This window comes from Lupinus angustifolius, chromosome LG08 (assembly GCF_001865875.1).
Source record: "Lupinus angustifolius cultivar Tanjil chromosome LG08, LupAngTanjil_v1.0, whole genome shotgun sequence".
Classification (NCBI taxonomy): Eukaryota; Viridiplantae; Streptophyta; class Magnoliopsida; order Fabales; family Fabaceae; genus Lupinus; species Lupinus angustifolius.
Genome location: NC_032016.1, coordinates 5,285,109 through 5,308,526, shown reverse-complemented (window position 1 = coordinate 5,308,526; position 23,418 = coordinate 5,285,109). Strand labels below are relative to the sequence as shown.

Sequence of the window (23,418 nt, the reverse complement as noted above, 5' to 3'; positions counted from 1 at the left end):
TGAAACCCTGGTATTATGCGGAACTTAGTCATGGATCAGAATTAAAAATGAAGTACTATATTTTAGACTTATAATCTGCATCTGTTTCACAAGTGAGCTTCCAAAACTTAACCCATGAACACATAAAAACACACGTATGCTTGAAATATGTGTGATGTGGATGCATGAAGTTGAAATTTATTTCAAATTCAAACAAGTGTAATCCAAATAATATCACTAAGTAGAGAGAAAAAATAGAGTTTAAATTGAATGTATCCAAATGAAACCTGCCACAATTGGCTCCTTTGACAAATTGACAGCAATCTCTACTTGCAACTATATAACATAGATTATCCACCCCTACCTTTCATTCTTCCACAAGTGATTGAAGTATTCATAATAGTCAATTTCTTATGACTCTTAAGCTCTTCCTAACAACATATCCAACCAGAAATTCAACATTAGAATGTACATTCAGGGACAGATTCTAACTTATGGTCTTAAGAAGCTTAATTCAAACTCGTGGTTATAAGACTCTACAAGTTCCTGCAAGAAAGCTTTTTAATCCATAAAGCGAACACAAGGTGAATCAAAAATATGATCACAAGAATTTAGATTTAAGCTTATGGTCATAAGACTCTAAATGTTCCTGCAGGAAAGCTATTTTATATCCACAAAGCAAAGACAAGATGAATTGGTTACAGATAAGAGAATGCCGTTTGAGTAAGTAGGTGAGCTTGTAAACTCATTGGTGAATTCACGAATCTACTCGTGTTATGCGAGTTCACCAAAATCTACCCGAGTTTATCCAAGTTGAAGTGAGTTTATATAGATCTAAGTTTCCATGTGAGTTAGCTTAATTCAACCACATAAACTTGTAAACTCATCACCTACAACATGACACTAGAGCTTAGCGACCATGATCTCAACATTGTCAATTCATGTAACGTGCAAATGGTTACCATTATGTATTTATTATTAATGGTGTAGAATATTGAAGCAGAGTAGATAGGTCTTAAAAGTCAATACCAAAGTAAAAGATCAGAAATAATTGGAGCTAAAACTTGCAAAAAAGTTTTATATTGAAAATAGCAAACAAAGATCAAACATTGAGGTTTTTCAGAACCAAGAGATGTCTCATTGTGAATTGAAAAATAGCTCACTCCAGAACGCCAGCTTATGCATAATAATTCAAGCTTGATTTCTTCTTTGCTTGGACTTGAATAATACCTTCATTAAAGTCCTCGTGGTTCACCTGTGGTGGAAGAAAACATCAATCATATCCCACCATCAACATGCAAATATAAGAAACAATAACTTTCTTACTCAAAAGCTTGAATTAAACTAGCAAATGAAGGAAGAAATTGACAATTGTGAGAACGAAGTTACTAATAGCTCAAACTACTTGAGCTAAAAGCTATGTTTGAAGAATATATTTTACATGATCAAGTTGGTGTTTGTAGTTAAAATATGCATGATAACAAGAAAAAGATGCAAACAAATGTTTTAGGTTAGTAATAATATCACCAGACCAATCATGATTGTTTAAATTATTCGTGCATATTTAGAAGAATAAAACAAACCTCCGTTGCATCACGGCGCAGGGCTAACATGCCAGCCTCAACACAGACGGCCTTTAGTTGTGCTCCATTGAAATCATCTGTGGACCGAGCTAGTTCTTCAAAGTTGACGTCTGGGTTAACATTCATCTTCCTTGAATGGATCTAAAATATCAATGTGGGAGCAGTCAGTATACGTTCAGTTTGGAAGAAAGTGTCAAAAGATACACTCCGAAGATATCAAACCTGCAGAATTCGAGTTCTTGCTTCTTCAGTCGGGTGTGGAAACTCAATCTTACGATCCAATCGACCCGAACGCATGAGGGCAGGGTCAAGAATATCTGCACGGTTGGTTGCTGCTATGACCTGCAATATACAAGAAATGAAAACAGCATTTCATTCACCTCTATCCTAACTCAAAAAAACAAAACTAGTATATTTGGTGTCAACTTCAAAGTCCAACTGCTCATTATTAAACTTGGTGCAAATAAAAGTTAAAGCATGTTATGATACCAGCCCCCAAAAAACATGGGTTTAAAGAATGCATAAACTATTGTGCTGATGTGCTCAACCCAAAGACAACAAATATTTTTGGAGCCTATTTTTTACAGTCGAGAAAAAAGGCATGCATGTACAAGAAGAATTGGAGATAAACCTTAATCCGGTCATCACTACTAAAACCGTCAAGTTGATTGAGCAACTCTAACATTGTTCGTTGTACCTCCCTGTCTCCACTTACTTCACTGCAATCAACCACAAGATACATCATAAGGTTGCTGACCTGCTGTACTTGAACCCGAAAAAAACACTTCCTCTATGCAAGGGAGGGGGGGAGTGCAATTGCAAATTTAATCTATACCTATCAAAACGTTTTGTACCGATTGCATCAATTTCATCTATAAATATAATGCATGGGGACTTTTCTTTTGCTAGTTGAAAAGCATCACGAACAAGTTTTGCTCCATCTCCAATAAACATCTGTACAAGATGTCAGGTTAGATTATTCCAATTCAAACTCACTACAATAACGTGAATAAAACAGTAATTGTCTGTTTGTGAGTTGGTTTTTGGAGGGTAATAGAGGGAAGAGAAGGGTTTTAGAGTCACGAAATACACTTGTATGGTGGCTCTCAAGCCTTTCCCTCCCCCTCCAAAAACCATCTCACAAATAGATGCTAAAAGAAGTGGTGCAAATGAAATAGAGGGAACCGGTCTGACCATCTAGTTGTGTTGGAAAGATAAGGAACAATCATATATACTATTAACTAAGCATGTTTGTGTTCAGAATTACAAAAATGAAAGATAAGAAATAAATAATCCTTGATGATCACTCAGTTTCATTAACAAGTTGCCAGCCAAAAAAAGCGAAGAATACTGAAAACCCAGCCCTAGCGTAGTTAATGAGTTGCTAAGTTAAAAAATAATAACTATTCAATTATAATGAGAAAAAATATAAAAAATGTAACTTTTAACAATAAAACCATTAGCCATGCTTAGAAATATAAAAATGAAAAAAAGAGAAATGGGATTATCATACCTGGACCAGCTGTGGCCCTGCCAGCTTCAGAAAAGTTGCATTTGTCTGTGCTGCACAAGCACGTGCCATTAATGTTTTCCCGGTCCCTGGAGGTCCATATAAGAGCACTCCCTTGGGTGGACGAACTCCTAACTTCTGGAACCGTTCCTTGTGGGTCATTGGCAAAACAATAGCTTCAACTAATTCTTGGATCTGTTTACATAAACCAAGTTATTGATTAGAGAAATCCGGTTACCTTACCATAAATAAAATGGAAGAAGAAATAGATTCTAGCAAAACATTAGCTCACCTGCTTTTCTAACCCACCAACATCATTGTAATCTTCTGTTGGCTTTTCATCAACTTCCATGGCCTTAACTCGAGAATCATACTCAGAAGGCAGAGTATCCAAGATTAAGTAACTATCTTTGTTAACACCAACTAGATCACCGGGTTTTAACTTGTCTGGGTCAACAAGTCCAACAACAGGAAGAAAGATTGTCTGTACAGAAAAGAAAACATAATTAAGTTTGCAGTTGCAGTAAGTTATATGAAAGTATATTCTTCACTAACTAACTACAAATACATTGTAGCACATAGTTAACTAGAGTGTGCCACGTTGAGCTATGCAGTATAGGAGTGCGTCACTTAAAAAAAATCAGTAAACTTTGGTTTGCTAGTTAAACTATTATTATTTCTAACTTTTGGTGTTATTATTATTACCATAACTATTATATATTTTTCTATTTAATTTTATTATTGTTTTCTTTGGCCTTGTTAAATGGGCTACTTTACTAAAAGTTTAAATAAGCCAATAAATTTAAGCTATCAAGCAAAGCAAATATCAAATTAAACCCATCCACCAATAGATTTTTGAAACTAAAGTTCTAACTTTATGTTTTGATAAAACTCTGAGGGTATTTTTTTTCCTTGCACAGTGCCATCTTGTGCTGCATCTCTAAGCAACACAGGCATTCATGGGACAAGCAATTATCTGGATAATGTCTCTTAACATCTCAAATGCAAAAGTACTGCAGAGTGGTACGTGGGACAAAGGTGTTACAAAGCAAATTTGGTAACACCATTGCCCCTACGTAGCCCCGCCCCCAAAAAAACTTTAAAAGCAAAAAAAAAGTACTATAAACTAGAAACAAACTTCAAATTATATAAGAACACCGGATGTTGACATAAGAAAACATCTATTTCCTACCCAAACCACATGAAAACATAGTTTATGTCACCTGTCGAGTAGATGTCTTTAGCACAACACATTTCCCCTTCCTCTGTGAGTCGAGATCAATATTGGCACCATCTTCTTCAGCATCATCTTCTGGGTTCATCTCCAGTATCTAAATGCGAAAAATATAATGTCAGAATTTGACAAGAACGGGCAAAGATTCATAGTGGTGGAGGATCCAAAAAACAACCTTTCCCATCTGGATCATTCAAATCTCAATGTCTAAAGATCTCCAATAGAACTTAAAAAAAAGTATAAACCAGCACAAGAAAATTCACTAACATATTCATTCCAAAACACTAACAAACAATTATTCATAGTAAGAGTAAATTACCTCAACAATGTTGCCAACGAGGTAGGGCAATTGCTTATTGAGCTTAATTTTCTCTTGATTCTCCTTTATCTTCTCCTTGTATGATTCCAACTCTAGATTTGTCCTCTGCAACTCTTCCTTCACCAGTAAAAATAAAATAAAATCAACCAAAATCAGAAACTTAAAACAAAAAACATAACTCAAAAACTATCAAACTTTTTACAAAAGTAAATTTAATAAAATAAAATAAAAATCAAAACAATTTAGCGTAGTAGTGTATATGCATATTAAATAAAGGAAAACAAAACCTAGAACCAAAAATTGAAACCTTGAGGACGCGAATCTCGTTGTCGAGAAGACGAGAAGCACGAGCAATATCGTCAGTGGTCATATTCGCTAGCTGATCATCTTCGAAACTCGTATCCTCTACCATCGCAGTCGCCATTTCAATTACACCAGAATATCAACCTAACCTAATTGATTCGAATCAATTGATTCGTTTCGATTCGATTCGATTGAACAATGAATCAATGGAGAGAGAAAACAAGTATGCGAGTGTTTTGAATAAAAAAATAGTGTATGAAGAAGATTTGTTTGTTTGAGAAACAATGCTTTGGTAAAATTTCTGGGTTATCTTTCTCCTTTTTTTTTGGGTCTCGAATTGAAGCATAGCCCAATTGCTTTATGTGAGCCCACCTTAGTTATGTATTAAATTTATAGTTAATTACATTGAAATCCCGTAAGTTTTAGTGAAATCACGCGAATTTTACTCTTCACTTTTTTATACTTGTATAAATCCCCTAATTTTTTTATTTTCATTACACATATCACTCATACATGAGAGATAAGTATAATTTTTTTAAATAAAAAATGTAATTAACGTAATTAAGTTAAACAAAACATTATATATTATGGAGAAAAGTCCAACTAATATATAAATCGATGTATCTTTATTATTTTTTGTTACAAAATACATCAATAATTCTAAAGATATATTGTTAAATCGCTCTTATATTATATCGTAATCAACCAAAAATAATAAAAAGGTATCAACTCATATATTATTTAGACTTGTCTCTACAATATATCATGTTTTGTTTTACTTACTTGCATTTATCACATTTTTTCAAGATTACACTTATTTTTCATATAGAGATGCTCAGTGTAATGAAAGTATAAAAAAAATGAGGGGTTCATGTAAGTGTAAAAAGTGATGGATGATTTATGTAGTTTCACTAAAACTCAGAGAGTGTCAATATAATTTACTCTTTTGTGATAGTTTTAGGAAAAAAATTGTGTATACTTTGTTAAGCTAAATTTTTAATTGGATCATTGAAATTTAAAATCATTAGGAGTTGGAGGAGGGTAAAATTTGTCTATCACATTTTATCATTCCCCGCAACTTCAAAATGTAACCGATGTTAGGATTTTAGAGTTAGAATTTCAAATTTTAAATAGAGTTTCATTTCAATAGCATAAAAAACAATAACTATGTTAATCTCCAATAGACAAAAATTCTAATGAAAGGGTTGGAGCGGAAGACCAATGAGAAATATAATAGAGAAAATGACACTGAAAATTTAATGTGGTTTGACAATTTACCTACATCTACAGCTGAATAGCATCAATGATTATTCCACTACGATAAAAGAGAACTACAAGTACTTCACTCAATTCTCAAAACCCAAGTACACCCAATTTCGCTCTCATTCAAGTATTTTCACACAATTAGAATAAGAGAACAAGAAGAGAGAATATGCATTAAGCTAAGTATTTGGTGTGTTACAATGACATGAAACACTCCTATTTATAGCAAAAACTCTTCAAGATTATGTGGCCAAAGGGAAAAGATCATTAATGTTGGTTTAACCATAGCCACTTCTTTTTACTTGGCTAGAAATTCTCTCTTTCTTCAATATGATCTTTAACCACTTCTTTTTTGTTTGGCTCAAGAAAGTCTTTTCATAATCTTTTTCTTTTAGCCAATATTCAATAAATCTCCACCTTGGCTAGAAGATTATCATAGTTATTCTCATACTACTCTTCTTCATGCTCACTAGAGATTCTGAACATTAATCAAGTCCAGACAATGTCTGAACTGGGTAGTTGGAACTGGCTTCATCATCATGTCCGCCGGATTATCTACTGTGGGTATTTTCTCCACTCTAACAACTCCTTTCTCCACTATGTCTCTGATAAAGGGCATCTGAACATCAATATGCTTAGTTCTTTCATGATACATTGGATTCTTTGTCAGATGTATAACACTTTGACTATCACAATATATGGTTGTTTCTTCGAGTTGTATACCCAACTCTTCAATTAGACCTTTCTCCCAAATGACTTCATTTTACAGCTTTTGTTACTGCGATGTACTCTGCATCAGTTGTAGACAAAGCAACAATTGATTATAGTGTTGCTTTCCAACTAATAGTACAGCCACACAATGTAAAGACATATTCGGTGAACGATCTTCGCTTATCTAGATCTCCAGCATAATCCGAGTCAACATATCCAACGATCTCGTTTCCAACGATCTTGTTTCCAACATCTTTGACTTTACCATATGAAAGCCTTATATTTGTAGTATCTTTTAGGTAGCGCATAATTCACTTCACAGCCTTCCAGTGAACTTTACCAGGATTTGCCATATATTTGCTTACCACACTTACTGCATGAGCAATATCTGGTCTAGTGCATACCATGGCATACATGAGACTGCCAACCGCACTAGCATAAGATACACTTGACATCTCATCTTTTTCATTGTCAGTTTGTGGACACAAAGTCATTGAAAGTTTGAAATGGGTCGCCAATGGAGTAGTAACTGGTTTAACATTTTGCATGCCAAAGCGTTCCAACACTTTCTTAATGTACTTCTTTTGTGACAGAAAGAGTGTCCCCTCTTTTTTATCCCTCTGAATCTCCATTCCCATAATTTTCTTTCCAGCTTATAAGTCATTCATTTCAAACTTTGAGCTCAATTGAACTTTCAAGTTCCTAATTTCTGACATATTCTTACAGGCAATCAACATGTCATCAACATATAAAAGTAAATATATGAATGACTTATTTGCAAGCTTCTTGTAGTAGATGCAACTATCATGTTCCCTTATGGTATATCCATTTTCAAGCATGAAGGTGTCAAATCGTCGATACCATTGTCTAGAAGATTGCTTTAGGTCATATGAAGATTTTTTCAGCAAGCAAACATGATCTTTCATCCCTTGAACTTCAAATCCTTTAAACTGTTTCATGTAGATTTGTTCTTCCAACTCACCATGCAAGAATGCTATTTTGACATCTAGTTGCTCAAGTTCTAGATCAAAATGAGCTACAATTGCAAGTAGGATGCGAATAGAGCTATGTTTTACCACAAGAGAGAAAACTTCATTGAAATCAATGTCTTCTCCTTGTGTAAAACCTTTGGCCACTAATCACGCCTTGAATCTTGCATCTTCAACCCCAGTATTCATTCCTTGTTCTTAAAGACCCATTTGCATCCAACAATCTTTTGAGCCTTCGGCCGCTTCACAAGAACTCAAGTATGATTTTTGTGAAGAGACTCAATTTCCTCTGTTATGACAAAAATCCATTTGGAAGCTTCTTTGTTGTTGATAGCTTCTTCATATGACTGTGATTCACAATTACTAATATCATCAGCAACATTTAGAGCGTATGACACCAGATCAGCATAACCATACTTTTCTGGAGGTTTTATATGTCTCCTTTGCTTGTCCCTAGCCAATTGATAATATTGTAATTGGGAGATATCATTATCAGTACATGCATCATGAACTTCTTATTGATCAAGTGTTTTTTCTTTTGTTGGCTTCACCTCAAACTCCACCTTCTCCAAGATATTAGGATCTTCATTTTCACTTGATGACTTTGGATGAGGCTTTAACATTTCAGCTTCATTAAAAGTAACATCTCTACTAATGATGCACTTTCTTTTCTCTAGCCACCATAACTTATATCCTTTCATACCATCAGGATATCCAAGAAAAATGCATTTCAATGCTCTTGCATCAAGTTTTCCTTCTTTGTTAGGAGCATATGCATAACAACCAAATATCCTCAAATTTTCATAATTTGCTGGAATACTCGATCACATCTCTTCTGGAGTTTTGAAACCAATGGTCATTGATGGACATCTGTTGATCAAGTAACAAGCTGTACTGACAGCTTCCGCCCAAAATTCTTTTGGCAATCCAACATTTGACAACAAACATCTTGTCCTTTTAAGTAAGGTTTTATTCATTCGTTCTACAAGTCCATTTTGTTGTGGAGTGTGTCTCATGGTATAATGTCTGACAATACTGTGATCATTGCAAAAATTTCCGAATTCTCTGCTACATAATTCTAGACCATTGCCAGTTCTCAATTTCTTGATCTTTCTCACTGTTTGCTTTTCGATCAAGGTTTTCCACTATTTGAACTTGACAAATGCTTCACTTTTGTGTTTCAAAATGAAAATCTGCACCTTCCTTGAATATTCATCATTGAATGTTAACATGTATCTACTACCATCATAAGAAGGTACTTGGGAAGAACCCCACAAGTCAGAATGTACATAATCCAATGTGCCTCTGGTTTGATGAACTGTAGCATTGAATTTTATCCAAGATTGCTTTCCGAAAACACAATGTTCACAAAAGTTTACCTTCCCGACTTGTTGATCGCATAGTAATCCTTGTTTGGCCAACTCGGCTAGAACTCTTTAACTAACATGACCCATTCTTATATGTCATAGTTTGGTGACATCAGAATCAGATGTTGAGGAGAGAGCAGCAACACCCGTGATTGTGTTTCCTTGTAACATATAGAGACTATTCTCATTCTTTCCTTTCATTACAACCATATCACCTTTGGATATTCTTATAGCTCCACCTTCACCTTTGTAGCTATAACCTTTTGAATCCAGTGTTCCTAAGGAAATCAGATTTTTCTTCAATTATGGAACATGCCTTACATCTGTCAACGTCCTTACGATTTCTTCGAACATCTTGATTCTAATTGTGCTGATGCCAATGACCTTGCAGGGAGCATTATTTCCCAAAAGGACCTTGCCCCAATCTAAGGGTTGGTAAGAGGAAAACCAATCCTTAATGGAACACATGTGATATGAGCATCCAGAATCAAATATTCATTCATCTTTTGAGTCGTGCTTTGAGACTATTAGTGCATCTGCACTATCATAGCCATTTGCTACAGTTGCATCTCCATCTTCATAAATCTTTTCCTTGCCTTTGTGCTCTAGGCAATTATTTCTTATATGCCCCTCCGTGTGATAATGAAAGCATTTATACTTTCTAGGTTTTTCTTTAGACTTGGACCTAGATTTTCCTCTTTCACCAAATTGATTTCGCTTCTCTGTTCTTCCTCTAGCAAAAGGACTATCACCCGAGCCTTCAGATCTCGAATCTGATACTCTTTTCTTCATATCTTTCGAGTGGAACGCCGCCTTTACTTCGTCCAAGGTCAGATCTTCTCGACCATACATCATGGTGTCGATGAAGTGCTCGTAAGAACTTGGAAGGGAACATAGTAGAAGAATTGCTTGGTCTTCATCTTCAATTTTAACATCAATATTCTTTAGATCAAGGATAATTTTGTTAAATTCATCCAGGTGATCTTTTATGGTCTTTCCTTCCTGCATTTGAAGAGTATATATTATTTTCTTCAAATACAGTCTGTTGGTGAGTGACTTCGTCATGTACAGGCTTTCCAGCTTCAACCATAATGAAGCAGCTGTAGTTTCATCTGACACTTCTCGTAGAACTTCATCTCCCAAGAACAACAAAATTGCACTATGTGATTTTTCCAAGTTTTCATCCTTCTCGTCCTTGGTCAGACTCTCTGGTAACTTGTTTCTACCTTCTAAGGCTTTGCCCAAACCTTGATGAACTAGTAGAGCTTTCATCTTCAATCGCTAGAGGTTGAAATCATTTTCTCCATTAAATTTCTCTAAATCAAATTTAGCACTCACCATGATAACCGTATACTGGAACAATATCGTAGTCCGTGAACATACACCAAGAAAGTTCTCAGGAAAGAAAGGCGGGTCTCAACAGACACGCTTAAATACCAGGTCTTTCCTAAGACAAAAATTTCCTAGACATGCATTTTCACACTATTATACCTTCCCAGTAACAAGAACAATTCTTTTCTAGTGTGTAAGATCAGACAATGCTGCAAACACAGAGCATACTAAGAATTTTCTTTTAGATCATACGGCTTAGCATGCAAGAGCTCTACGAGCTCTGATACCAGTTTGTTAAAAGCGGAAGACCCATGGAAAAAATATAATAGAGAAAATGACACCGAGAATTTAATGTGGTTCGATAATTTGCCTACGTCCACAGCTGAAGAGCAACAAGAATTATTCCACAAGGATAAAAGAGAACTACAAGTGTTTCACTCACTTCCCAAAACCCAAGTACACCCCATTTCACTCTCACTCAAGTATTTCTCACACAATTAGAACAAGAAAACAAGAAGAGAAAATATGTACTAAGCTAAGTATTTGGCGTGTCTTACAATGGCATGGAACACTCCTATTTATAGCCAAAGTTCTTGAAGATTATGTGGCCAAAGTGAAAAGAACATTAATGTTGGTTTCACCATAGCCACTTTTTTTACTTGGCAGAAATTCTCCTTTTCTTCAAAGATGATCTTTAGCCACTTTGTTTTTGCTTAGCTCAAGAAAATCTTTTCATCGTCTTTTTCTTTTAGCCAATATTCAATAGAAATGTTAGATGTTATATGTTTCATATGGAATTACAAATTTAGAGGTTTGAAAATACTATTATGTAATTAACTTTATGGTTTTGTAATGGAAACTTTATACTTAATCATTACAAATATTTAATAAGTTTGAGACGTGATAATAAATTCTTATTAAACATATTTTTAAATTTCTTATCGCTATTTTTTTTTAAATTTTATCATGATAAAAATTGTTGTTTTTTAAGATGAAAATTTTACTCTTGTACTAATCATCTCTTTTAAATTTTATTATGATAATAATAGCTATCATCCTTATTTTGAAGGTTGGTTTTAAGGGCACAGCTAACCATGTGATTGATGTGAAAGAAAGAGAAATGAGTGAAACTCAAAACAATATTATTGTACATCGGAAAAAAAAAGACCATACAATTTCAAAATTTTAAATTTAAAAATAATATTATGTACAAGGATAATGTAAGTTAGAGTAAAAATCCATTTTGAAACTCAAAAGGAAGCTTCCAAGCTATGAGACACATTTCAACTTGCATTATTTAGTTACTTTTTTGGTACAAATTATCTTGTTACTTAAAAATGGTCGATTTATATCATTTCATTCTCTAGAATCATTCGACCCACCTTTTTCAGTATCTCAACTCCTTTTTTCAGCCTTTGTTCCATTTGGCCCACCTCAAAACCTAACCAATATACTTCCACTTCACACCGAATAGGAATTTCCAAAAAAGCATATTGTCCCCACATATCTATTAAGCCACTAGCAAAATAAATATCTCACATAAAGAATATGAATAAAAGTTACACACTTGGATAAAAGAGTTTAATTTTCTAGTAGAATTACAAAGTTATCCCTATTGCTCATACAAGTTAAATGTGAAACAAAAATTGAAAAAAACACTTCATTACAAAGCATTACATGACGTAACACGCATTCGGATTTTCCTCACTAAAAATCTCGAACGAATTAGACGATTGTGGTGACGTATACGATTCCGTATCGTACACATACGGTGGTGGACCCTCCATTTCATGCGCATACGAATACGGCTGTGTAGAAGTATAATACGACGATGGACCGTAGCTGCTACAACTTGGATACACTTGGTTATGACTCATCGTATAAACCGGAGGAGCTTGTATCGGGTACCGATGGTACATGTTTTGATATGAAGGACTCTCATTACCTGAAAACATTGGAACCGAACTTGAATGAACTTGATTGATTTGTGACTGGTTACCTGGACCACCGGTAACCGGAGCATCATTAGAATGTTCAACGGTAGCACCACCACCACTAGCACTCTTAGATTTCTTCTTTTTCTTCTTCTTCTTCTTTCCACCACCACCGCCACCAGGAGTAGTAGCATTAGATTGGTTACCTGTTCCCGGCGGTGGCTGGTTACCGGTTAGAACAGTCACGGTTTGCCTCACCTCAGGCTTTAGTTCTTGAAACTGAACACCGGGTTTAACGGTTGCACATCCTTCGGTGTTTTTAGCTACGGCTTCGTCTTGAACTATAACCTTAACTGTTTCTTCATCCTCATCGTTTTCTTCGCCGCTTTCTGCGTCGCTATGTTGTTGTTTATCTGGTTTTGGATGGTTTTTCTTTTTGGAATCTGGTTTTTCAGGCCATAGCTCTGCATGTTTCCCTGTCTTACTAATCAATTTCTTAATCAATGTCTCTCTTTCTATGTTCCCGATTACTACCACTTTTTGCTGCCTCAAATCAATGTTTATGTCATAAACACCTGGATTGCATATCAGTTTAGTTTATGGCCATGTTAAGAACAAGTATATCCTATGGAACATTATCTTTCGTTTAGTCGTAACAATGAAAGTGTAATATTACCATAAATAAAGTGGACAAAAATGTTATTACACTTTATTTTTTATTTGCTTTTTAAAGATGCTTGCATGTCCATTAATGAATATGAGTTTCACTAATCTTAAATTATGTCTTATGTATCACACTAAAGACAATAAAATAAAAATAAAAAAGTAAGAAATGTTTAACTTTTTTATAATTGAAATCATATATTTTTAGACATCAACCCTTTGTTACATGTTAAGAACAAGATTAACATATTAGAGTCTATCATTAAATATATATTAAGCATGAGAAAAAAATTATACCCTTTATATTTAGTCATTAATAATATTTAAATATAAGTGATATAAATGAATGATGAATGAAGTAACGTAATTTAAATTTGTATGAAATATATATATATATATATATATATAAATTACATGTCTAAGTGTGACGACATGTAATTTTGGAAAGAAGTTAATTAACATCTGTAACTGTATAAGAAGTTAATGAGAGATGTTAAATTTTCTGTATCATTAGTACTAAGATGGAAATGTGAAGACAAATAATGAAAAAGAGCAAATACAAATGAGAAAAACTGTTTGATTCTGAAGAGATGATTACTTACCATCAATCTTCTGTAAAATTCTTTTGACTTTCCTTTTGCAAGCTTCACAGTGAATAGAGACTTTCAACACACAAGTCTGGGAGAAAGAAGCTTACAAATTCAGAACCTGTTGGAAAGTATTATTCTAGAGTTGTTAAGCAAATAAGTGATTCTAAACAATGGAGCCATGTTTTACCTTGCACATGAGAGGTTCTACATGTTCTTCCACCACTTCTTTAGCTTCAGCTTTTGGAATCTCAGTTGCAGCCATTGGAACTTCAACAGTTCAACCTTCAAAGACAGAAGAGAAGATGAGTTCTATTCTATTCCAGAGATGGAGAAAAGAGAGGAAGGGTATTCTAAAACTGATAGGAATGCTTTAAAAGCAATGGAATAAGTGACAAATAATTTATAATTTAAAATGGAAACATAAAAGTGAAGGCTTTCATGCAAAGAGGAACCTTGTGAAAAAAGAAAAGGAAAACTATAGTGGGGCTACTAGACTCTACTTGAATTCAATATGATTCACATAAAAAAATTCACACTATCAGTTTTATATGCTATTCAACTATTATTTATCATTCATATTTAATTTTCAACGATTATTCAAAAAAATAATATAAATAAATAGTGATAGATAATATAATGATCATATATAAATTTTTATAGTGACACTACATATTTATTATACTTGGTCACTCATTCATTTCAGTTTAAAATTTATTTTTTATATGAATTGAATTTTTGTACTGTATATACCTATCAATTTAGCATTTGATGCTACTTCTGCTTTTTTATTCTTTTCCAATAGTGCTCCATGCCTTTTGAAGGATTTTATTTATTATTTATCTATGTTTTTTCCCCTTTGATATCATAAATTCAAAGTAATGCTAGTGCATGCAATTTATTTCAGAAAACAATTGGTTTGACAGGTTATTCTTTAAAAAATTTCAAGAATATATTCTTATTCTTATAATCAACAACCATGGTTTACTGTTTTGTATTTACCTCTTTCTTTGGGCATATACTCTTTCAAATTGAGATTTACTTCATCACAAGTAAAAGCTATATGATGTATATAGTTGAGTGGGAAAACAAGGTTTGCATCCTTCCATGTTAAGTTATAAGGTAGGTAAATAATGAGTTTACATGAGTAACATTTATTTTATTTGTTGTTTATATTCATTTGAATTTACACATATGACCAATTTTATATTTGCATTGATTAAGATATTATAAATAATTTTAGTTGCATTTGAGTCTTATGCTATATCTTATTATTTTCATATTCTATGGACAGATTGGTCACAAACTACTGGTGAATGGTGATAGTATATACCATTAAAAACACCAATGCGAAAAGGTTTTCATTATCCTTTACATATAAACCAAACTTAGTAAAGAATCAAATATATAGAAGAGTTATACAATGTGAAGAAGGCATCTACTATTGACTTGGATGTTCTTGCTAAGTTGCATTATCTTATGGAGAAAGAGTTGGGTAATGATGAAGAGAGTGAGAACTTTGTCAACTCAATTAAGTTGTTTCTTAAGGTATGGTGATAGGAAAATGAGGGAGTTGCAAGGTGGTGAAAATATATATAGTGATAACAAGAGTGGAAGAGATTACGGAGTATTTTCATGGGGATGTGAACAAAGAATTCAATTCACTAAGTAAAGATATTTGTGATAGTAAGGGCTTTTTTGTGCATGTTAGATAATGTGACTTATGTTTATAATTCAAATAGAAAACCTAGTTTAGGTATAAATTAAAGAGAGAAAAAAATATAAACAATAATAATTTAAGATATTTTATATTGTTATCCCATCACTCACTATTAAAATTTAATAATCATTTATTCTTAAACGCAACTAATATAAATGAATGAAAAATGATGTAGTGTATAAATATATACTAACATTACATAGATATTATAGTCTAAATTAAATTAGATTACAAATATTTTTTCTAAAAAATAATTTGACTATTTAATTACAAGTGAGTGAGATCTGACCTTATCCACTTATCTGACCTGAGCATGACTAGACCCATATATGATTGAATTTCATTGGTATCATCATATTTGAGCTAAAAAAATAGATTTGGTAATTAATAAACATCCCTCATTGTTATTCATTCATCAAATTTGTTATATCTGACTCAAAGTATAAATGATTCTATAATTATAAAAATATTTATATATCAATCATTTAATATTTCAAATCACCTAATAAGTAACATTGAATTTTTTTATCTAAAATAAATATGTATTATATTTAATGAAATATAAGGCGAGATTCAAATGATGGTAATCTTTGGAGTGAGATTAACTTCCATTTATACTCATCAACCCTATATTTAGTTATTTTAGAAGATACAATGATATAAAGTTGTTTCTGAGACGGTGTCAGATTAACTTCCGTTTATGCTGGTAATATTTGACGTCTCTTCTGTGACACTTGATAGGTCTATACAAAGATCCCCTTGCAAAATTGATTTAGCGCGGTTCGAAATCCAAAGATAGTTGATGAGGTAATCACACCTTAATTCCTTTCATGTTTGCATACGCATTACTCTTTCTTCATGTTAAGACGAAATTTTTTATTCTCAGGTTTGCTACGAAGCATTGGAGAATAGAAAAGTTTGATTTTTCTCATTCTCCAAAAAAAAGGATCTTTCTTATTTCTAATTTAATTTTTCAGCGTTGTTCCACTTTCATATGATTTCACTAATCTATTTTTTCATTTTTTTTTATAGTTTTAGGTTTCTGGGTCACAAGTTTTTCTAAATGCCATGGATGGCAACAAATTTTCTTCCGACCAAGTCATTGCAGAAATGCTTGAAATGGGTTTTGAGCATTCGAGCATTGTTGAAGCCATAAAAGTTGTGGGCCCATCCATTACCAGTGTTGTTGATCATATCTTGAATGGTGCTAGTGTTGGAAGTAGAACTAACTGTGAAGCATCATCATCCACTAGTACTGCTATCAACTCCAAAATTCATGCAAATAATGGGGAAGTTTTAAAAAAGAGAACTTTCCGGTCATCTGGTCAAGTTCGGCAATCGAGGATACTCGACCATTTCCAACCCACCAATGATAAAGTCAAAGAGAGCAAGAAGAGTCATGTAGCTGTGGATGCAGTTCGCAATGGGGAAGAGCATAAGGAGCCTTTTTCTCAAGTGGTAGTTGATCCCTGTGTGATGTCGGGGTCAGTTGTAGTGGATTCTGAGGATGATTTGGATATTGCATATGATTGGGAGAAGAAAGCTCACATTATCTTGCAAAAGCATTTTGGTTTTTCATCATTGAAGAGTTTTCAAAAGAAGGCTTTGAATGCTTGGTTTGCACATAAAGACTGTCTTGTCCTGGCTGCAACAGGATCTGGTTTTTATTCTTTAGCTTTACTTGTGATTGTTGTGTTGCTATTGTGAATTTATTAATAATTATGTTTCCACAGGGAAATCTCTATGCTTTCAGCTTCCTGCATTATTGACCGGGAAAGTGGTGGTTGTGATTTCACCCTTAATAAGCCTGATGCATGATCAGTGCTTAAAGCTAGCAAGACATGGAATCAGTGCTTGCTTTCTCGGGTCTGGGCAACCTGACAATACTGTTGAACAGAAAGCTATGAGAGGCATGTATAGTATAATTTATGTTTGCCCGGAGACCATCCTGAGGTATGGATATGGGCCTTGAAGCTCATTGTGTTTCTTTGATGTCATCATCTTCTTATCTTGTATTCCTTTTATGTTTAATAACTATTATACTACCCTATGTAGATTGATTATACCACTGCAGGAGCTTGCAGAAAGTCGTGGTATTGCTTTATTCGCAATTGATGAGGTACATTGTGTTTCTAAATGGGGTCATGATTTCCGTCCAGACTACAGGTCTGTTTTATCCGTTCTATTTCCTCATTTTTTATGGTTACTTAAAATGAAATGGATCAGTTAGTGCACATAGAATCTCTTAAACAATCACTACTTGTGGTTTGTATGTCAAAGAAACTAATAACACAAATTGTTGGTTGATTCTATTGACTATCACATGTATCACCTCTTTTCTTTGTTTAGTCTTTAGCGGATACTTACACAATTTTGTAAAGGTATTCATTCAACTGTCATAAGTATGACCTGTTTTTAAACATCTTCTCTTGTTTCAGACGTCTGTCTATGCTGAGGGAAAAATTTAATACCAGCAAGTTGAAGTCCCTGAAATTTGATATACCTCTGATGGCCTTGACTGCCACAGCTACAAAGAAAGTTCGTGAAGATATTTTGAAGTCATTGTGCTTGTCAAAAGATACTAATGTTGTACTTACGTCATTTTTTCGATCTAATTTACGCTTCACGGTGAGTTTGTTGATTATAACTCATATACTTATCTCTGACTATACCATCTTGCTGTTACTCTCTTTAAAGATTTACTGGGGCTTCATACAGGTAAAGCATAGTAGAAAGTCACTGGCTTCATATGACAAAGATTTTCATGAATTGATTGAAATATATGGTAGAAAGCAATATACTGATGAAAATAAAAGAGATATCATGTCAAAGGATTCAGATAATGTTTCCAACTCTGACACAGACGGTGATTCTCCTTATGATAAGGATGACAACCAAGACGATTATGCTGATAGAGATATTAATGTAGCGGACTCAGGAACCAGGGAAAATATTAGAAAGGGGAAAGAATTGTCAGTTGAGTTCCTTGAAAATGACATTGATGACTTTCAAAGTGTTGATGACTGGGATGGTAATGATCTTTCTGCTATTTCTATTTTAATTAAAAATAATTAGCCATATTTAGGGTAGAAACTAAACTCAATTTCAGTGCTAATAGTGAGGAAGTTCTTTGTCGTTGAACATTTTCTATTCCCACTTTTATGCACCAATCACTTTGATAAATGCAGTTACCTGCGGTGAATTTTGTGCACAACCTCCTCCCAATGAATGGGAATCATCTGAGATAATTGATCCACCCAAGAAACCAGGAGGAAGACTTAGAATTCTTAAAGAACCTGTGCAAAAAGGACCAACAATCATATATGTACCCACCAGAAAAGAAACAGTGAAAATTGCAAATTATCTATGCAAGTTTGGCGTGAAGGCTGCGGCTTATAATGCAGGGGTATGGGGTATATATTATACTCAAACTTGTTTAATTAGATGTCAATCGACAGAAGAATCTTCATCTGTAAGACACCATGAAGTCATAATTTCCAATGGATGTCTTCTCCGGGAAGAACAAGAATTTAAATTTTATGATTTCTTATTCATCTTTCCCATTTACATTTAAGCTATTCTGCCATAATGCCATATGTGGATTTCATTGAGCAAAGCTGGGTAGTTAGTTTAGCATTTCTCTTAAATTTTCCTGCACATTCTCCTGTCACCTTTTGAATTATGTTCCTTCTTATAGCTACTAAACTGATTTATGAGCCCAATTTCTTTCTCCAGCTTCCAAAATCACATCTTAGAAGGGTTCATAAGGAGTTTCATCAAAATAATTTAGAGGTATGGATCATGAGCTTGACTTCAATTTTTCCAACCTCGCTACTCTCTCTTTCTCTCTCTCCTCCTCTAAAAAAGAGGGGCAAACATTTTATATTGGAATTGAGATGGCCCATGATCAGTTATGGTATGTTATCATCTACTTTGATGTGCCAGAGTTGTACTCATAAATTTAAGCTGTACTTATTATTCAGAACTATTTATAACTGTGATTTTTCTATTCGCATAACTATTATTACAAAAATCCATGATCAACTGCATGGAACTCTATCTCTAAAAGGAATTGAGTAATTCTCTTTTGATAATAAAATATCTCTTCATACCAGAAAATAATTTATCTCCTTAAATCCACTCAGTGTTTGACATGTGTCTTATTCCTCTTCCTTTGAGAAGTTTTCATTTTAAAATATAGTATACGAAGAAAAGTACGACACATGTCAAACACTAAGTGGATTTAAGGAGAAAAGTTATCTCTTGGTATGAGGAGATACTTATTCTCTTCTCTTTATCTTATTTTGATGGCTTTCTGTGCTTGATACTTGTTTTCATTTAGAAACTTTTTACCTCTTCTAATATATCTCTATGTTTGTTTGGTCCCTTTAAGAGTCTTTTAAAAATATTAGCTATTCGAAACCCTGCCCAGCCTGTCATGCACCTAAGCATGGCTTTTTCTTTGTGAGTTGGAATTATTTTGTTATTATTGCTTAAGTTTTCATATTATGTGGCAAAAAAGATATCAAGAGTCAAATCCTTTAAAGCTTTGTGATATTAAGACCTTTTTTTCTAAAGTTTCTTTACCCTTGTTCATCCCTATTTTACCTGTGAGTATACTGCATAATGACAATTATCTTCTTCGTCATAGAACCATAAAAAGGTTTGTCAAATGACAGGTTTTACATTTGTGTCTTATCATTTTCAGGTTGTTGTTGCAACAATTGCATTTGGAATGGGGATTGACAAACCAAATGTTAGAAGAATCATCCACTATGGTTGGCCGCAGGTCTCTTTTTCAAATGAATGTCTTAATTAAAAATTACGTATTTTCTTGTGCATTCCTTGTTCTATGCTTTAACTTCTTAATTGGCAATTTTCTTCTTCTTTTGAGATGTCTAAAATAATTGAATATGTAATTTGATCAGAGCTTGGAAGCCTACTACCAAGAAGCTGGTCGGGCTGGTCGAGATGGAAAATTAGCTGATTGCAGTAAGTTTAATCGTACCTGAATATAATTTTTACCTTGTGATACACATTTTTCTCAGTTTTCTGTTTGATTTTGAACTCATGTTACTCTCTTGATTCACAAAATTAGTAGGTTGCTTATGTTTTAATTCTCCACCATTTATATCTTGTATCAAAACTATTGTTTTCTTTTCCCCCCATTTTACCAGTTCTATACACAAACCTAGCAAGAATACCATCACTTTTGCCAAGTAGTAGAAGTGAAGATCAAACAAAACAAGCATATATCATGTTGTCTGATTGTTTCAGGTTTGCGTTGATCAATATATCCTTACGTGCCTTTTTTCTCTTTTTTATTGTATTACAGAATCTTAATCTATATTTGCAGATATGGAATGAATACTTCATGTTGTCGAGCTAAGATACTTGTCGAGTACTTTGGAGAGGATTTCGGTTGTCAGAAGTGTCAGCTGTATGTAAAATTTGTCCTTAATGCCTTTCTGTTTTATTACGATTCAGCATTCACTAAAGCGAAAGTTACTCTAGAATAAGCTTAACATCCTGTTTGGAATTCAACCAATGTTTTGTATTGAGGTACCTGTTTAATGTATTAGTGTATTCACTTGCTTTTGTAATTTGTAATAAAGGGATGTCCTGGTCTACTTATGTTGTGGCTGTATTTACTACCATTTTAATTTTTTTGAGTCATTTATTAAAGCATGTTAAAGTTCACACTATCACTTTCTTGATGAATCTCCTCATTCCGTGCAGATGTGATGTGTGTGTTGATGGACCGCCTGAAAGTCAGAATTTGAAAGAGGAGGCAAGTATTTTACTACAAACTATAGCTGCCGAATATGTAAGTTGAATACTTCCGATTTTATACTGAATAAACTTATTAATTTTGTTATACATGTGAATTTATATTAACATATTGATTCTGGATTGTCGCAGCATATTTTAGATATGTGTACCTCATTCTCCTCCATGACATTCTGCATTTGTCTATTTCTCTAGATTAGATTTCAATATGATAAATTGGTTAACCAAATGCATAGTTTTGTGGACTTTCTGGATCTACTGTAGTTTTAAGAGCTCAAGTTCTACGCAACCTATACCCTGGCTCTGAAGCTTGATGATTATGAAATAGTCATGGTCCTGTGATTGTATTTTCTACATTTTGTAAGAGGAAAGAAACTAATGCAACATGGATGTTGGTTTTTCAGGCACGTAGCTATTCCATGGATGACCCGTATGATGACAGTATATATTTTGACTCGGAAAATAGAAGATTTGGAGAGAGGTCAAGTCTTAAGATGTTTGTTGGAAAGATAAACGAGCAGGTGAACCTACATATAATTGTCATCTCTCACTGGGTATTATGCTTTGATATTCTATGTTATCACTAATTCATGTAGCAAGTTTGAATTGTTTTATATGATGGCCATATGCAGTCTCCGAAGTTTTTAACCACTGCTATATTATGGTGGAGAGGTCTTGCTCGAATTCTGGAAGTTAAAGGATACATTAGGGAGGGAGATGAGAAGGTATAGCTACTTGTTTTAACAAGAAAGATCACACCCTTGTATATTTATTTTATACTATGAGTCTATGAATGCCTGTTCATAAAATATATGGTTAAAAGTGTTGGATTTATTAGTTTTGAAAATTAAGAAATAATATATACTTCTGAGGAGTGATCCTACAAGGAAGTAAATCAACATGTTGATATTTACCACTTACCAAATAGACAATTATTTTGAAAGTGTTTTTGAATTTAAAGGGTTGAAGTCTTTCTCAGAAAGATGTTTCTGCATTCAGCATTCAAGTGGAACTGTGCCTCTGCTATGTTCTTCAAATATTCTGTGTGAGTTTGCATTAGTAATTAGACCGGACTTATCTCAAGCTTTCCACTTTTCAATTGCAGACCCATGTTCTGATAAAATACCCGGAGCCAACAAAATTAGGATTGGAATTTGTGAAGTCAGTAACTGAACAAGATTTCTATGTTTACCCAGAGGCAGATATGTTGCTTGCAAAGGAAACTGCTAATAAGCCATATTCCTCATTCTCAGAATGGAAAAAAGGTTGGGCTGATCCTGAGATCCGTCGCCAGCGTCTGGAACAAAGGCAAATAAAAAAGACAACGAAGTTTCGCAAACCCAGAAAGAAACGAAAGAGGAACGCTGATAAAGTGCAACCTGATCTGAGGACTTCACGAGGTAGACTGTCAGCAAAACTTGCAAAAAAATAAGTGATATGTCAAGGTCATCTTATTTAGTTATTCAGACATGGCCATTTAACTCACAAGTATAAGTGAATTGATTCATTGTAATCTCAATTTTGTGAAGAATAATTGTCAAGTTTTGATCAGACAACATGGTTTTCATTCAATGATATTGTACCTAAATCAGGAAAATGATAAGGTATATTTTTGTTATTGATTTAAATAGTAATGAGTTACTTTTGTGATAATGATAAAATACCATCACATTGCAGCAAAGCTTGCTTCTCAATTCGTCATTGACTTATTCTAAATATGTTTCAAGGTTGCAGAAGTAAAATGTTCATGAATGCACATTGAATAATCTGTTGCAACACCTAAGACTAAAATAAAATGAAAAATTATATAATACAAAAATACTATACATTTTATCCCTATAATTTCGTTAAGAAACTTACAAATCCTTGATTGTTGAAATTGGTGATAACATATAAGGGACTAAAGTTGTAATGGCAGAATGTGAATGACATTAGGAAAAGGGAGAAAAAGAAAGAGAATAGACAACTAATTCAAGTTCAAGTAATGTAGTAACTCCAAACTGAAGCAAAGTATATGGGTCTTAAACTGTGAATTATTTTAGTCATATATACTCTAGGTACTGTGGAACCATGAACATCTATTATGGACTTAAGCAAAGTTGTTTTTGCCATAATAGGTTTCTCAACCTCCTTT

At 33.6% G+C, this 23,418-nt stretch overlaps 3 protein-coding genes across 6 annotated transcripts; 1 reads left to right on the top strand and 2 right to left on the bottom strand.

Annotated features, from left to right (window-relative positions):
• Positions 924-5,214, bottom strand: LOC109354918 (26S protease regulatory subunit 6A homolog B). The gene is made up of 10 exons (XM_019597736.1): positions 4,933-5,214; positions 4,626-4,742; positions 4,296-4,403; positions 3,365-3,556; positions 3,076-3,267; positions 2,398-2,516; positions 2,194-2,281; positions 1,785-1,904; positions 1,563-1,703; positions 924-1,234 (listed from the first exon to the last, which is right to left on the bottom strand). The coding sequence occupies exons 1-10, from the start codon at positions 5,047-5,049 to the stop codon at positions 1,157-1,159; spliced, it is 1,272 nt and encodes a 423-aa protein (XP_019453281.1). The 5' UTR covers positions 5,050-5,214; the 3' UTR covers positions 924-1,156.
• Positions 12,185-14,162, bottom strand: LOC109354312 (heavy metal-associated isoprenylated plant protein 36-like). 2 transcript variants are annotated; one of them, XM_019596718.1, is made up of 4 exons: positions 13,965-14,162; positions 13,790-13,865; positions 12,556-13,099; positions 12,185-12,471 (listed from the first exon to the last, which is right to left on the bottom strand). In XM_019596718.1, the coding sequence occupies exons 1-4, from the start codon at positions 14,037-14,039 to the stop codon at positions 12,264-12,266; spliced, it is 903 nt and encodes a 300-aa protein (XP_019452263.1). In that variant the 5' UTR covers positions 14,040-14,162; the 3' UTR covers positions 12,185-12,263. The 2 variants fall into 2 exon arrangements, with proteins under 2 accessions (XP_019452263.1, XP_019452262.1); XM_019596717.1 differs by having other exon boundaries at positions 12,185-13,099.
• LOC109354310 (ATP-dependent DNA helicase Q-like SIM) lies at positions 16,194-22,929 on the top strand. Of its 3 annotated transcripts, none has more exons than XM_019596715.1 (16): positions 16,194-16,301; positions 16,527-17,154; positions 17,228-17,447; positions 17,550-17,660; positions 17,933-18,122; positions 18,213-18,525; positions 18,683-18,900; positions 19,230-19,286; positions 20,203-20,283; positions 20,423-20,486; positions 20,672-20,771; positions 20,851-20,934; positions 21,234-21,321; positions 21,689-21,805; positions 21,917-22,009; positions 22,390-22,929. In XM_019596715.1, the coding sequence occupies exons 2-16, from the start codon at positions 16,563-16,565 to the stop codon at positions 22,714-22,716; spliced, it is 2,655 nt and encodes an 884-aa protein (XP_019452260.1). In that variant the 5' UTR covers positions 16,194-16,301; positions 16,527-16,562; the 3' UTR covers positions 22,717-22,929. The 3 variants fall into 3 exon arrangements, with proteins under 3 accessions (XP_019452260.1, XP_019452258.1, XP_019452259.1); XM_019596713.1 differs by having other exon boundaries at positions 21,674-21,805; XM_019596714.1 differs by having other exon boundaries at positions 16,213-16,301; positions 16,533-17,154; positions 21,674-21,805.

Bases quoted from the DNA above. Each gene is read 5' to 3' on its own strand.
- LOC109354312 (XM_019596717.1), bottom strand. From the start codon at position 14,039: ATGGCTGCAACTGAGATTCCAAAAGCTGAAGCTAAAGAAGTGGTGGAA. The intron at 13,866-13,964 runs GTAAAACATGGC...TCTTTCTCCCAG, and splicing joins TAGAACCTCTCATGTGCAAG to ACTTGTGTGTTGAAAGTCTC. The intron at 13,100-13,789 runs GTAAGTAATCAT...TATGCAATCCAG, and splicing joins AATTTTACAGAAGATTGATG to GTGTTTATGACATAAACATT.
- LOC109354310 (XM_019596713.1), top strand. From the start codon at position 16,563: ATGGATGGCAACAAATTTTCTTCCGACCAAGTCATTGCAGAAATGCTT. The intron at 17,661-17,932 runs GTCTGTTTTATC...CTCTTGTTTCAG, and splicing joins GATTTCCGTCCAGACTACAG to ACGTCTGTCTATGCTGAGGG. The intron at 21,322-21,673 runs GTAAGTTGAATA...AATGCAACATGG, and splicing joins AAACTATAGCTGCCGAATAT to ATGTTGGTTTTTCAGGCACG.
- LOC109354918 (XM_019597736.1), bottom strand. From the start codon at position 5,049: ATGGCGACTGCGATGGTAGAGGATACGAGTTTCGAAGATGATCAGCTA. The intron at 3,268-3,364 runs GTGAGCTAATGT...TTATGTAAACAG, and splicing joins TTGGTGGGTTAGAAAAGCAG to ATCCAAGAATTAGTTGAAGC. The intron at 1,704-1,784 runs GTTTGATATCTT...TTGATATTTTAG, and splicing joins CAAGAACTCGAATTCTGCAG to ATCCATTCAAGGAAGATGAA.